Here is a 15744-nt window from a genome sequence, read left to right on the forward strand (position 1 = left end):
TGCTGATTTGTTTTTTAGAAAGGTGTTATCAGTGCAATTTGAGGATAATTTAGATTGCTGCATTGTCACATCGTGCCTAGTTTGTCCTAATTTGAAATATATTTTCTCCTTGTGTAGCTTATGTGGTAAGTTTTATTCCTTGTGTTTACCCCCACCTCAGTTGATCTCACAGGTTTTACCTGTTTATTTTTACTGACCTGTGTGTCTATATAAGTTTGGTTTTCACTTTAGTCTTTGTCAAAGTCTACACTTTTGGCTTTTAATTTGCTGTGTTTCTCTGTGTCGGCTATGTTAGATTGCTATGTGTGTACTTTCCCTGTTAATCCAGCCTGTATTTTTCTGTGGAATTTTAGGGCTCCACCACCCTCCAGATCCCACATATTTATTTATATGCATATATTTATATATATATATATATATATATATATATATATATATATATATATATATATATGTAACAGCTCCAAATAAGAACATGAAGCCTGACAAACAAAATTGTCTGCAAACGTTGCTGTTTGCATTTTCTCCTGGTTTTCCTCTCATTTAAATATTCTAACTTAAGGCACCACACCTCTCAGGCCAGGAGCTGGAAAAGACACATGCAAAGCTGGAAGGAAAGTTTGCAGTGACTTCTAGAAATAGATTTTTGTTCTAACCCTAACCCTGTGTAACATGGAAGTTGAGTTAATAGGAACAGTTTGTTGGTTTCTATTTGATATGTTCATGTTTTACTTTGCAAAGTAAACACGCGGAGTGTTTGCATGGCAGAGATGATGCTGGGATCTTTTTAGACTCTAAACTTTATTACTAGCAGGTGAACTTGGACAAAATACAGACAAGAACAATAAATCAATTAAACCTTTCATGAATTGTATAGTGTCTACTAAACACTATGTATTATAATATATATATTTATAAATTTATGACTGCCATTTTTGCAGTGGTACATGTGTGTTTTTTGCTCGATACTGCTTATTGTTAAATCTGGAAGGACTTGCACTGTTCACCGTTGTTCTAACAGCAACAGAAAAATTTATTTGTGGAAAAAAGCTGAATATGAAGAACATGGACCTTTAATTCATGAGGACTGCCCCTGTCTGAAACCTCCGGGTTGATTCCCTGGGTGAGCACAAGACAGGGGCAGAAGTGGGTCCAGCATTTTAACAGAAAGGATTTTGTTCTCAACAATAACAGCTCGGTAAGTTTTGGTGGAAAGTTGTAAATTTGACACTAAACTCAAATGAGTTTTCATTTGCTGCAACAAGTCATGGTATCATGCTAACTATCGCTAATGGACTCAGGCGAAAGGCTGCTGGGAGTTATTTACTCATTTTGGAAATGTGACTAAGACCTGCCACGCAAAACAACATCTGGACTTTAGTTCTGTCCTCATAGATATTTGTAAACGCATGAAATTTGTATGATACATTTTATTATTAGATTTAATGCTGGACTGAGAGATGAAGACATGCTGGTGTTTCACTTTGGATAAACTAGTGATAATGTTGACGTTCCATCAGTAAATCAGACATGTTGGTAACATTATTCTTCTTGCAGTTCATATAAATCCTTTTATTCTAGTTGTCAGAAGACAGCTAGGAAATTGGCGTAACCACTGGTACATGCTAAAGAATAATACAAAAACACATCGTTTCATTGTGTGCAGGCAGGTGACATACACTCACAAATGTCCCGCACTGCGGCTGCATTTACAGTCATAAATCAGAATAGAAAAATTAATCCTGAAGAAACGGAGCTGAAATGTTTGTTTGACAACATCTATGGCACACTCAAAAAAGTGAACAAGGGCCTCTGTTCAATGTGTAAGAAATAAATACATTTGCTGGGCATGATTTAAATGTGTTTGTATTTAGTAAACCATATAGTCTAATTGACTGGACATGCTTTAAACCAATATCGGTGGAGCAAGATCCATTGATTCTACCCAAACAATTTTAAAACTTGTTGGATCAATTTGTCAACGAATTACATGACTCCTCAACTGCGCATGCTCCACTGGTGCTCAGAAGTCAGCAACGCACATGGTGGCAAATTGTGGTTGACTGTTGGGAACCCTCCTCCATCTACGCTCAATATGGTAAGAAATGTCTGTTATATATACATATGTTTGTTAAATATTGAGTGTAACTTTAATATTTGGGTGTGTAGTGGGAAAATCTTTCATATTTATAGCATAGCTTGAGTAGTTTTATCATGATGTGTTTGCTACGAGTTTGCTAGTACAGTTCATCTTCTTTTATAAGTTCCCCCAAGATTCAATAATGCCAGCTAAACGCGACCATGCAGGTTTGTGCGTACACCTCGATGTTGCCGCAACTTTAAGCCAGTAACCACTTACATTTTACCTTAAACATGTTTTTGCTGTAATTGCTCTACTTGAAAAAAAAGCAACCTGGTGCCCGCCGGGGAGAATGTTCGCATCGCTTCCGACTGCTGAGTTTTTCTTTTTATGCGTGTTTTTGTGCATATATGAATGTCATTGTTCGGGGAGACTTGTTTCTTTATGGGGCAAATGACAGTAAATACTTTTAATCTTGAGAACGTCACCTGTTGGGCGAGCTTAAACATGGTTAATGTGTAACATGTTTGGCGCCGAGGTCTCACGTGCTCAGCAGCATCAGAGTTAACGACGCGACGAAGGTGGTGTGGAAAGCACCGTCCTCCATTTATAACTTGTTTTATTCGGCGGTCTGCGTTGCCATGGTGACACCATAATGACTGAATTAAATAGCATAAGCCATTTCATGCTTAGGTGGGGCTGCCAGTTGCAAACTATTTAGTATTTTGCAGAGTATGCTGTCTGATTCAACGAAATGATTATTTAACCCTTATTTTCAAGATGAAATATTTACTCTTACTGCTCTTTGTCAGATCTACACCGATTAGCACCTCCCATGTTCTATTATTGAGGTAAGTTTAAACACAAGCAAAAACAGAAAAATAAGAAAAAATGTAAACTATTTGTGCAGCAAAGCAATCTTAATACCACATCCTTTTTGTTTGATCTTGTTTAAATATATATTAGAATTTAATATGAGGTGCATATAAAAGTGTGTCATTATGTTTAACTTTGAATTCAAAGATTGGGGTAAATATACATGGTATATTTACATGGTAAATATTTTTCCTTATAACCCAGATTACATCTATTGAGTTACTCCCCATGCTTTGTCTCACCCTTTATTATTGAGGTTAGTTTTTTTATAATTCAAAATATAAAAAATTTTGTCAAAATAAAAAAACTAGAAAAGCACTTGGAGAGTGAAAACGTCCACCAAGGCCTTAAAAAATTCCTAGATCCATATTGTGATCCAGATCACCACCAAAATGAAATCAGTTCTTCCTTTTTTTCCACAGTGACCAGATGGAGACCTCAAACCAAATATGCTGCTGCTGGGTGCTCATCTAGCAACTCCCCATGCTCAATAAGGACAAGCTCTGAAGTGTTCTCTGGACCAGGATGACATCTTTTGCACTACAAAATCCACTTCATCCTGCACTTTCTCAATCATTATCATTTTTATGATTAGGCTGTTATTTAGAGCAGAATTATTACTTTTTTGTTTTGAATTTAATTCTGCCTGTGTAAGTTTGTGTTACATAACACTACATAACATGAGAATTTGTTTCCAATTTCAGAAAAGCAAGATGACAGCGCCCATCAGACTGCGGATTGTTCTGGGTGGAGATAATGTCAGAAAATTGTCTTTACCACTGGGTCTGCCTGCATCAGTTGAGGAGATGGGCTTTAAAATTAAAGAAGCCTTTGGACTTGAACAAAGTTTCCATCTTCAGTATCAAGACAAGGAATTTGGCAATGAGTTTATGAACTTGATAGATATTGGTGATGTATGTGACAAGGCAACCCTCAAGATCATATGGATGGTGGACAATGCAGCGGAAATGCTTGCCAATGCAGAAACTGGACAAAGTTTACCAGATGCTACCTCAATATCTTCAGATGATACAGATCCGGTATTGGCAGAGGAATCCCCATCTGTAAGACTACCTTGGCCCCCAGTTTTCACTGTTCCCAATTTTTTTTAATCTGGAGGGACACAGACTTTCACCAAACGTGCAAATGTTGATGAACAATCTTTTAAATGGATGAGCCCTGTACACGGCAGTTGACCACTTTGAACAGTTTTTTTTTTTTTTTTTACATGTAATCATTAGACGTTAGTCTTATAAATTTCCTTTGTTCGGGCTTTCAAAAGGAGGGATGCATATCAAGAATTGGTGCTGATCCAGAAAACGGAATGACTGGAATGAATAATAGTTTTAACATGGTTTAATAACTAATAAGTCTGATGTTTGAAAGACTATTTACCCCATTTTTGTACTTTGGAATATGTTGTTACTTTGATAACAAAAGTGTCATATGTGAAAGCACATGGAAATGTTTGTTTTAAAGTTGAAGAAATATTTTATTTTTGACATTGCACTGTTTGAAGTTTAGGAGAAATTTTGAATACAAACAGGATTTTTGTGATTGCAAAATGTTTAATGTTTTACATACCGGTACTGATTTGAGTGGGAATGTAACCTGCAGCATGCTCTTGAACTCTTATGTGTATGTGTTGGAGCCTATCTACAAGACTAAACTTTGTACTGTTTATTAGAGGTGGGAGATCTGTCAGCTATTGGGTAATATCAAAATTTTTTTAAGACATGAAAATTTTTTAAATTAAGTGTACAAATAAATTTGGAATCCAACTAAAAAAGATATTTGCTTTTGAACAATTTGAAAGTTATTTGTATGTCTGCACTATTGTGCTATATTTGACTGTCAATGCTCTTTTTGAGCAACATAGGAATCAAAATAGCCTCATCTCGCTGCTATAAACAGTGCAGAAAGATTTGATACATTATTGGCTACAGAAGCCCCTATGCTTTTATTATTCTCTTCCCTAGCAAAAGGATTTATGAAAAGTGGAACATTAGGCCGACAAATTTTTAAAATATCCTTATATAATTGGCAAGATATTGATACACTTGTATTAATTTTTGTCAATATCCTCCACCTCTATTGCTTAAGTTAAGAAAAGTTGTTTAAAACTGAGAAACATTTCAATAAAATGGTATTTAAAAGTCTTTCTTTCCTCACTAAGCCAACATTATTACACCAGTAATTAAATGCAAAGAATTTTTCTTGTTCATTCAACAAGGACTTAAACTATGAAAAGTTTTTCACATACCAAAATAAATTTTTGTTTGGAAATGGTCAGATGTTATACAGTTAATTTAATAGTAGGTAGTTCAGATAAAAGAGCTTTTTGAATTAACAGATTAAAAACATGTTCAGTGAGCATTACCAGTTTCTGTTGACATGATATGAATAGGACATTTTAGTTCAACATGATGATTTCATATGGTAAATGGGTGGCATGGTAATATATTGTTCAGTGGACATTTTAATTTTTTGAGTGCATTATTTTGCCAACTCATCCAGAACCAATCTCATTTTGTCCCTCTGAGAGACCTGTAGTTCATATTTTGCTGCTCAATACAAGCTAAAAGACTGACGAAGTAATCTTGAATAAATATGAAAACAATATTACATTTATTAGGATAATTGGTGTACAGTGATTGGCTACAAAACAATTAGCTCAGGCAGAAACATATTACAGCAATGTGATGGTGTAGAATGTAAAGTGGGATTTTTCTTGTTTTTCCTTTCTTCTTGGGAAGAATATGTTCCGGGGCATATAAAGTTTAATACAAAAAATGTGTATTTGTGTTTTTTAATTGAATGATAAAAATAGCCACAGATCATCCTGATCACAAGAATTTAAAGAAAAAGTTAAGTCGCTTCGTACAGCCTGGAAGGATATTTGACTGTCCAGGTCCATTTGCGATTGTGATGTCACTTCATGAGCAAACAAGCCACTCGCCCGTGTCAGACAGATGTGCTTTGTCTATCTTATTTGATTAGCAAAGTAAACTGAGGACACAGTTTGCATCTACTGTGTGGACCTTTTGTTGAGTTCAAATACCTGCGTATCCTATTTCTTGTCGAAAAATAGTAGAAATCATGTAGAAGAAAAAGCTGTTTTGATTTTGTTTTTTTATTTTAGACTTCTGAGCAGCTAATGTGTTAAAGACCTCACTTACCTGTGCAAAAAGATGCAAAAAGACATCAGCATGGTCAAAGCTAGTCTATGAACCAGTTCTGAAAACCAAAACTTTTGACTTTAGCTCAGAAAAATAATTTTATTTAGCTTTTTTTAATGTAAGTGCCTGTAAAAATACATTTCTAATGGTGAAACATACAACGGTATATCTTCATCATTGCTGGTATTTCTTAAAAGCAGCAGGCTAGACTGCTTAGCTGGTAGCAAAGCAGCTGTCTCCTGCCTAACGAGGGCCATGTTACTGTAATAGTTCCACATTTTATACCTTACAAGCAGAAGTATAATGTAAGTAGCAGTACTTTAACAGATACCAGAGTTGTGGAGCTGTGGACCCAAAATGCAGAGACTAGACCGAGAGATGCAGAATCTAGATGTTTTAATTAAAGCTCACTGACTGGCAAGCAGACATTGGAATGCTAATAAAACTAACAAGCAAACAAAAGTAAAACCGAGGACTATAAATACTGGCAGAAAAAGAACACGACACAGGTGTTATCTATTAACTAACTGAGTCCAGGTGAAAACTAAGGAATGGAAAAGCAAAACAGGAAACAAGACACAACCCTGCAAAATAAAACAGGAAACTAGAATACAAGATGAAACATATCATGACATATGGGGTTAGAATCCTGCCGTAATCTAAAAGAGAAAGAAAAGGTTTTGAAACTTTGAAAGTCAGTGTCTGAAAATTACAAACCTGAAAAAGTTTTTCAGAGTCAAAAATCCCGGCGGTGTAGATGAAAGTCTAAAAACACGAGGGTGAGTTGGAGGTTTGAAACGCAAAAGAAAAAAGCAGAGTTGCACCAAAGGCTCACAAACAAAAAGATTTTAACATTTCAAAACTCAAGTTTCAAGGTTTCAAAACTTTGTGTAAACATGCAGACAGCATGACAGTTTTCAGATCTTGTATTACGAGGTTTCAGACATTTATGGCATTAATGTGGTCGGAGAACAAGGCCATATCTGAAACTCTGTAAATGCTGACTTGAAATCGGCAAAGCTGCAACAAAATGTTTTAATCTCTGTGATGCTGAAACTCTCAACTATGCAAATAAATAATTATAGTGCAAAATTATTTTTGCAGAGGTTCAAACTTCTTTTTAGACTTTCATAAATTTCAAAGTTTCAAAACGTATTTTTAGACTTGCACAACTTTATTTCAGGTTTTAAATGTTCAAACACTGACTTTTAAAGTTTCAAAATATGTTTTAATCAGTTTTGGTTAATGGCAGGATTTTAATCCAATAGATTTCTAGCATTTACATGCATTTATCCTGTAATTCAGTTCAGATATGAAAGTCAGTTCAGTTTATCAATGTTCAAAAGGTCGACTGAAGAGAAAATAAAACCTTGAGGGGATCAGGGAAGAGAGTTTCATCTGAGAATGTGTTGTAGAATCTGAAAAATCAGAACAAAAACATGATTTATTCTTCAGAACCACCACAGACACAAATATATTGATGTTTTAAGCTCATCTGGAAGTGATGCAATAGAAGAGTGAAACTTGTGTAAATCCGTTTCTAATTAAATTCTAATAATTTTACGTAACTAAAAATGACTGTCAGGGGCCTTTATGCCCGTGGTAGGGTCACCTATGGCAAATAGGTGTCTCGGGGAGGGACCAGACTAAGTGTGGCTTTCAGACCTCTATGATGACTACGACCATTGGCGGAAATGTTCCCTTGCCTGGACGCGGGTCACCGGGGGCCCCCTCTGAAGCCAGGCCTGGGGGTGGGGCACGAGAGCGAATGTCTGGTGGCTGGGCCTTTTCCCGTGGTGCCTGGTCGGGTTCAGCCCAAAAGGGTTACAGGTCCTGCCTCAAGTGGAGGAGTTTAAATCTCTTGGGGTCTTGTTCATGAGTGAGGGAAGGATGAAGCGTGAGATCAACAGACGGATCGGTGAGGCGTCTGCAGTAATGCGGACTCTGCGCCGGTCTGTCATGGTGAAGAAGGAGCTGAGCCAGAAGGCGAAGCTCTCGATTTATCAGTCAATCCACGCTCCTACCCTCACCTATGGTTATGAGCTGTGGGTCGTGACCGAAAGAACGAGATCTCGTATACAGGCGGCTGAAATGAGTTTCCTACGCAGGGCGGCTGGGCTTTCCCTTAGAGATAGGGTGAGGAGCTCGGTCATCTCGGAGCTCGGAGGAGATCAGAGTAGAGCCGCTGCTCCTCCGCATCAAGAGGAACCACTTCAGGGGGCTAGGGCATCTGGTCAGGATGCCTCCTGGACCTCCCTGGTGAGGTGTTCCGGGCACGTCCCTCTGGGCGGAGACCCCGGGGAAGACCCAGGACACGCTGGAGGGATTATATCGCTCGGCTGGCCTGGGAACGCCATAGGAACCCCCCACCAGAGTTGGCAAATGTGGCTGGGGAGAGGGAAGTCTGGGCTTCCCTGCTTAGGCTGCTGCCCCCGCGACCCGACCCCGGATAAGCGGCAGAAGATGGATGGATGGATAGATAAAAATGACTTTAAAAATCTGGTAAATACTTATTTAAGTTAGTCTAAAGTCTGGAATATTCTGTTGGATTCAATGGAACGTCAGAAGCCTTTGCTTAATGGCTGATTGTCTGAAAAAATGACTGTTTCACTTCATTAAACGTTCTATGGCAGGGAAATCATGGATGTTTATCAGGTTTTGTGCAAAATAAACTTTTACTGAATATTTCATGAGGACCTGCCCTTGTCAGAAAAAAGATGCAAAAAGACAAAATGGATGAGCAAACTGTACGCAAAGTTTAAAACTGTGGATAATGCAGATATAAGTTTAGTTTTATCAGACATTATTCCCCTTCACATCTGCTTTTTACTTTTGCAGCTGCTTCCTTGAGGGTCGTTGGAGTGGGTTAGAATGGGTGAACAGAAAAGAGTACATTAACTTTTACTTTACCACTCATATTTAGCTTTTCCTTTAAATATCCAAATCTAGTTGTTTAGGATGTTCTATCGCTCATGCCCTAAAAGAAAAGTGAAAGAAAACAAACATATTAAATGTAAATGATTAGCTTTTGACATTAAACAGGTAATGAAAAAATGAAAAAACCCACCTTATTCCCATCTCTGCGCATTAATTCTGCCATGATCTGAAAAGCAAATGCTCCGTATTATAACACTGTTATGAATAAGCTATCATATCAATGGAGTTTTTTAAAAAAAGGAAAGAAAAACAAGACGTGTTTTAATTCTAAGGCCAATGATGTACTTTTAAATAATGTCTACATGTTTTTCATGGCAGCCGCATGCATTTGCGTTTACTTGAAGCAACATTGTTGCAACGCTTGCAACAAGAAGCAAGTGAAACACTGATGCTAGATAATGTCATAGTTATGTTAGTATACGCTGGTACAAATAAACAGTGTCACACTCTGTGTTATGTTTATGCAAGGAATGATAGATGACAAGATTACATTTAAAAAGTTGTTGCAAATCTGAGGTAGGGATGTGGCCACACAACAAACCTTTTAGACTCGATAACGGCTTATTAATTCTACTTTAAGATTTGGCTTTATCAGATGTTTATATTGAGACATATATACATACCGTTTTGTCAAAGAGAATTCCAAACACCAAAATGAAGAAACCCTTCATGAAGACAAAGAGAGAAATCTGATATGAAGGATTCAATGATCAAACATAAACTTACTTTTACAAATTAAATGATTACACATGGAAGTCAGTTTTCATAGATATGGAATTTGTACCTGCAGTGAATTGAGAACTGTAAACGGATAATGGATCCAGTCAATATTTGGTAACATCATGGTTCCAACTCCCATAATCCAAGTTAATCCAAAAATAGGTGTGAGCACGGCAAAACTTCTGGCAATAACTATTACAGCATCTCGATCAACTGCAGTATTATCATCTCTTGCATTTCTTCCCAGCATTTTGCACAGGACAACAAGCAGGATTAGAAAGTTTATCAGCACTATCAACAGTCCAGGAACCACAAATGCCAGCAGAGCTTTGGATTCGTCCCAGTTAAGCCAGCAGACCTCAATACCTCTGAGATATTGCTTTTCAGGTGCAGTTACAGCCACTGTTACAACTGCAATGATGAGAGGCGCACCGTATCCCAGAGAAAATCCAATAGCCATCATAGATCTTTTAGATAATCCTCCATCAAAGACGGTGAGAATCCTGTAGAGCAACAGCAGAGCCGAGACAAACATCCAGAAGAACAGAGCAAGGTAGAACAAGTGGGTAGTAAAAACAACTGCAGAGCATGCCAATGGGTTCCTCTTGAATGCATCAGATATGATCGGCTCAATAAAAAACCAAATGTCTGCAATCAAGAGACACACAGCCATGTTAACAATAGCAACATGGCGCAGGTAAGATGTGGTGTTCTTTGTTATTTTTTTCCATACGGAAGCTTCAATCATGAGACTTATCACCAAGGAAAAAATGGAAATACCAAGTCCCGTGTAGGTAAAGAGGTCCAGCATGAGGTGTTTAGGGCTGTTGGGTGACATGAGGATAGAGAACGACGTGAGATGGTTGCAGTTGCAGCTGATGGCTTTGTTTTCACTGAAAACCAAGGAGCAGCCCTCATCATCCCATCCTCCCAGGCCATTGAAGAGGCTGAAGTTCCAAAAAACACATTGTGGATCCCCAAAGGCATCATTAAAAGTAGTAAAAGTTATAGAAATATTGTCTATTTCACCACTGGACTGAATAAGCACAACCTTTCCATTGATAACATTGGACAATGAAGTGTTGTATCTTGCAGGAAGGACGTTATCCATGGAGGCAAATGTTATCACAGTGATTGTCTTCTTTCTTCCATCAGACTCTGGTATGTCCACTTCCACTGAAGAATTAAATTCATCACTAAAAGTCTCTGTGAACGTGGTTTTGTTCAAGAGAATAAGAGACGTGTCGATGCTGAAGGAGTCATTGGTAAGACGAGTTGTTATTTGCTCAAGAGACTGTAGAAATGATGAGCTAGTGCTTGTTTTTGAAACGTTTGTTACGTCGCCATCGTTGAGAATGTCCCATGACCCCTTTGCCTCGTCTGCGATGAGAACGCTTGCTGTTATCAAGATGTTCTAAGTAGAAAGAAAGGATGATATTAGACATAATAAGGAGGAGAAACGCTATAAAACTTAGCCGATAGTTCTACATACCTCCATTGATGCATTGTCTATAGAAATATTCATAGATGATACTGTATTGGCTACATTGTGGAAAATGTCACCAATTGCTCTCATAGTAGAGGAAGATTTAACCACTTCTGCTGACAGGCTGAGACTTTGATTGCTGAGACTGTCCAAATATTTGGGCAGGTTATACTCATTCAAAACCTGTGGAATTTAAAATATAAAGGAATTTCAATACAACGTGCAGCGTCTCAGAGACCACATAAAAGCTACCATGTGCTTCATTGTTATTCATTTATTAATGTGATGGTAAGTGATTATTTATGACAGGGATGTCAAAAGTTGGTCTTCAATGGCCACTGTCCTGCAGGTTTTCCATGTTTCCCTGTTCCAACACACCTGGCTTCCAATAAATGGATCCAACAGCCAATGAAGTTCTGCACAGTGACTGATTCTTTTGAGTCACGTGTGTTGGAGCAGGGATGCATGGAAAACCTGCAGGATTGTGGCCCTCAAGGACTGGAGCTGGGCACCCCCGATATATGGAGATGATTAAATCAATTGAAATATTTTCTCCTTAATTCCAATAAGAATGACAGAATAAAAAGAAAAGAAAAAAAGATTTACATGGCAAAAAAGTTTCAAGCTATAAAATAAACATAAACTCTTAGTTATATATATATATTATATAAAAACAACATGGAATTACAAAGTAACTTGTGCACAACAGGTGGGCTTTGTTAAGCTTTTTAAGGGTTATAAAAACAGAAAATATACCACAAAATGTCACAAAAAAGAAAATAAATGAATCACCAATGTGGAAATAAGAGTTTGCTTTTAGCTCCAGATTTTTTAGAGGAAAAATTAAAAACAAGCTTATTTTTTATAATCTGATTTTCAACTTTGAATTTAATATTGAATGAATGAATGATACATGGACCCTTGAGCTTCCTTTAGAAACTAAATCTTAAATGTCCTTTTTATTCTCTCAGATGTTACAAAACGATCATTCTTGAAAAAGGGAGTGAAAATTCAGTTTGGATTTTACATTATTTAATTTTATTTATGAGTCAAAAAGGAAATGCAGCTGTATATTCTGAAAATGAAAAATCATTTCTGTTAATCCATTAAAATGAGATTTTTATAGAACAGAATGACAAGTCTGAATCTGCCATCAACCTCTGATGATACTCATGTAGAGATCAACCAGTCTACATGTGGACACTGTCTTCTGCTGGACGGAAATAATAGTGCTTCTAAGACTCATTAACAGTGCGGGTTTTATGTCATTACCTCTGCCAAGATAGTTATGTCATACTATCATTTATCTGTTTGTTTCATAGTAACTTTAAATAAAAACACTGGACAGATTTTCAGGATTTTCTCTCTGATAACGGGTCTTTGTCTGATTTAAATTCCATTACACTTTTGGAAATGATCCAGTTAATCTTCTGGATCCGGGAAGAATTATTTATCATCGGGCTATATTGGGATAGGGCTGTTTTTAGTATACATGCATATTAATTCATAATAAAGGGCTAGGGTGCTTGACCATAAAATCCAGAAGTTCCAACACGTTTTACAAGATAATAAAGGTAGATCTGGATCTCTGCAAAATTCTGGATCCTACCATCCAGAAAGGGAAAAACAGGGAATCTTTGGAATTTACATCACTGCAAGAGAACAAAATTAAGATATGAACATGCAACAAACACCACAATATAGCAGAGACACTGTGGATTCATCATCAGTGTATCTGGGAATCTAATAGTGTGTCATTATAAATGAATGTAGGACTGGAACATAGACTGGAAATCCCTATAAGTGTGGAGATGAGCTGCCTGATGGAGGCCTGAGCTCTCCGAGTGCTTTCTGGTTTTCATCTGAGAACTTGTTACGGCTGCCTGTTTTCTTGCTCCTCAGCCGCCTTCTACTAATTCAAATAACCTTCACCTGGGATCACTACTCAAACAAAACTCTGATTGCTGCCACCTGGCTGGGATTGGTCCTACCTGTCACATGCTCATCTCCACCCTGCTCACTGGATAATTGGAGCTCCAAGATCAGCTGATTCCACTAATCGCCAGGACTTAAAAGACACCAGGAGTCCTTCACTCAGTGGCAACCACTGGCTCAGTAGTGGTCTGCCCTCAGCTTGCATTGGCATTAGGACTTTAAACGGTTGTATTTCCAGAGGACTTTGATAGAGCTATATTGTTTTTCCTTGTTTTGTTCTTTTTTTGTAGTTCTTAAATCTTGTTTGTGGATGTGAAACCAGTAGTGTTACTTCTGTTAGTTTGTTTTTTTTTGAATGGTTAAACTGGTGCTGCTTTTGTTTGGAGAACTGCTTTATGAGCTTGTTTTCCTTTTGGTTTGGCTATTTTGAGGCCATTTCTGGTCTGTTCTTGCCTCGTCTTCCCCCATTGGACAATAAATCTATATTGGTCCATGTGAACACCTTGCCATAAGTCTTTCTTTTGTAAGGCTCAGTTGCCCTAGCAGAGTTTGGTCGTAACAGAACGTTTAAGGTAAATGTGATGTTTAAAGTTGGTATTTGGCCTACATATCACCCACATGTGTGGTAGTCCAACAACAGACATAAACCTTCTAGTGTTAATGTATGAGACGTCACAAAAAGCTGCAATATTACCAAAGTAATTTTTTCAATTGAGCTCGTGATATAATTTGTAAACAATGTTTTATTTTCGTTTGACATTATTTTATTACAGAGTTACCTCAGACTGATTGAGCAGGATCTGAATTGGCAGCAGGACACAGTTGTCTTTTCGATCTTCAAATCGACCGCTTGCTTTGCAAACTGCTGTCTTTTCTCCTGCCTTGTTTTCTTCACAGCTTGCTGTGGCCTGCAAGCCCAGAATGCCATCGCCAAATTCTGGATCTGAGCATACAAATTCTGTTGACAGACAGGAAAGTTTGCCCTTTATTAAAGACAAAATGGTAAGTCTTGATCTAAATGAAGTGGAGTATTACTCACGATTTTCAGTGAACTCTAGTATGATTTCTTTTTCAAAGACTGGGCTGGTTTGTGTTTGACAGATGAACTTCATTGTGTGGTTTTTACACTTATTGGGAACTTGAAACTGATAGCTTATCTTCTGACCTGTTTTGAAACCACAATTGGATCAAAGAAAAACATAATAAAAACCTGAAAGGTACAAAGTTGCTCTTTTCTTTTTCTTACAGCTGATCAATGCTTTTTTTTTTTTTGTGATTTGATAACCTTTACCTGCAGCAGAACCATTGACAAACTGAACGGTGTATGGACTGTTGACGCTGCACTGCAAAACCACATTTTCACCCTTACAATTCATTAGTTTCTTTAATGGGCTCACTTGGATCTTGGGGCAATATTTGGATCTGGAAGTTCCCCTCTGGCTGTAAATTGCATGGTGAGCTCCCCTCAAGTAGCATTCATAAGCTCCTGAAAGGGAGGGTAACCATCAGACAATACTGAAATTACGGCAATTAAAAAATGGTAGGAAACAATGGAAAAATATAAAAATCAGAATACAATAAATCCAATCAAGTCATCATTCCCAGTACAATGGAGACATTTAATGATTTCATGGAAAATATGAGCTCATTGAGGTCATGTGATGGCAGCAACCGTCGCTAAAAAGTAGTTCCAACGTGATGTTTGACGTTGTGTAGCATTTCCTTTAAGTGCACCAGCCACTAATGCAACAATCAGAGATGCAGGCTTTTCAACTATCCACTGACAACAAGCTGGATGTTCCCTCTCTTCTTCAGTCTGCAGGATACAACGTGCATCCTTTCCAGAAACATTTTCACATTTTCATCCCTCTGACCACAGAACCGTTCTCCAGTCTGGGCCTGACCTATTAAGCCTGTACCAGGCTGTAAACATGTTTATTTCTGCTGTGAAGTTGGTCTGTTTAACATGGGAGTCTATGGGGATTTGCTGTGTGATTGAGCCCCTAGTGGTTGAAGGGGGAAACTACAGCTTTTGGCACTTCTGCTAGGCTTCACTTTCACCCGTCAAAGGTTGCCGCTTGGCTCATAGACAATGATCTGAAAGTCTTCCTGAGTTCATGCAATAGTTTCAAGATGAGAAATATCTGGTTTAATGCAGTGCTGCCTGAAGATGTCCAGTTTGACCTTTGGCCTTTCCCTCGAGCAAACAAACACTGTCTTTTGATGTTATAAACTGTAAATGCTGGATTCTTTGAAATCTTTTTCAATTTTACATTAATGTTTTCTTTTAAACGTTTTGACGCAGTTTGTCTCATTGGCGAGCCTCTGTCCATCCTCACATCTCAGCGATATGCAGTCATGTGTTCCTGCTGTGAAAACTCACGAGTTTCAACATCACACTTTGATACTTGGCATAAAATATGGGTTTATAAGACTGTAATCTATTTTATTTACATTTTACACAACATCTCACCTTTTCTGGAATTTTTTTTTAGATATAAATCAGTGATGAAAAAAAACAATCACAGATA

General features: G+C 37.6%; 1 protein-coding gene across 1 annotated transcript; it reads right to left on the bottom strand.

Moving 5' to 3' along the window:
• Nucleotides 1-7794: 7794 nt before the first annotated feature.
• Nucleotides 7795-11290, bottom strand: LOC306767240 (adhesion G protein-coupled receptor F5-like; the record flags this gene model as incomplete). Its single annotated transcript, XM_079255164.1, has 4 exons — nt 7795-7935; nt 9696-9737; nt 9857-11206; nt 11285-11290. 4 exons carry the CDS (start codon nt 11288-11290, stop codon nt 7795-7797), a joined length of 1539 nt encoding a protein of 512 aa, XP_079111290.1.
• Nucleotides 11291-15744: the final 4454 nt, after the last annotated feature.

Source organism: Telmatherina bonti (assembly GCF_933228915.1).
Source record: "Telmatherina bonti genome assembly, chromosome: 16".
Taxonomy (NCBI): Eukaryota; Metazoa; Chordata; class Actinopteri; order Atheriniformes; family Telmatherinidae; genus Telmatherina; species Telmatherina bonti.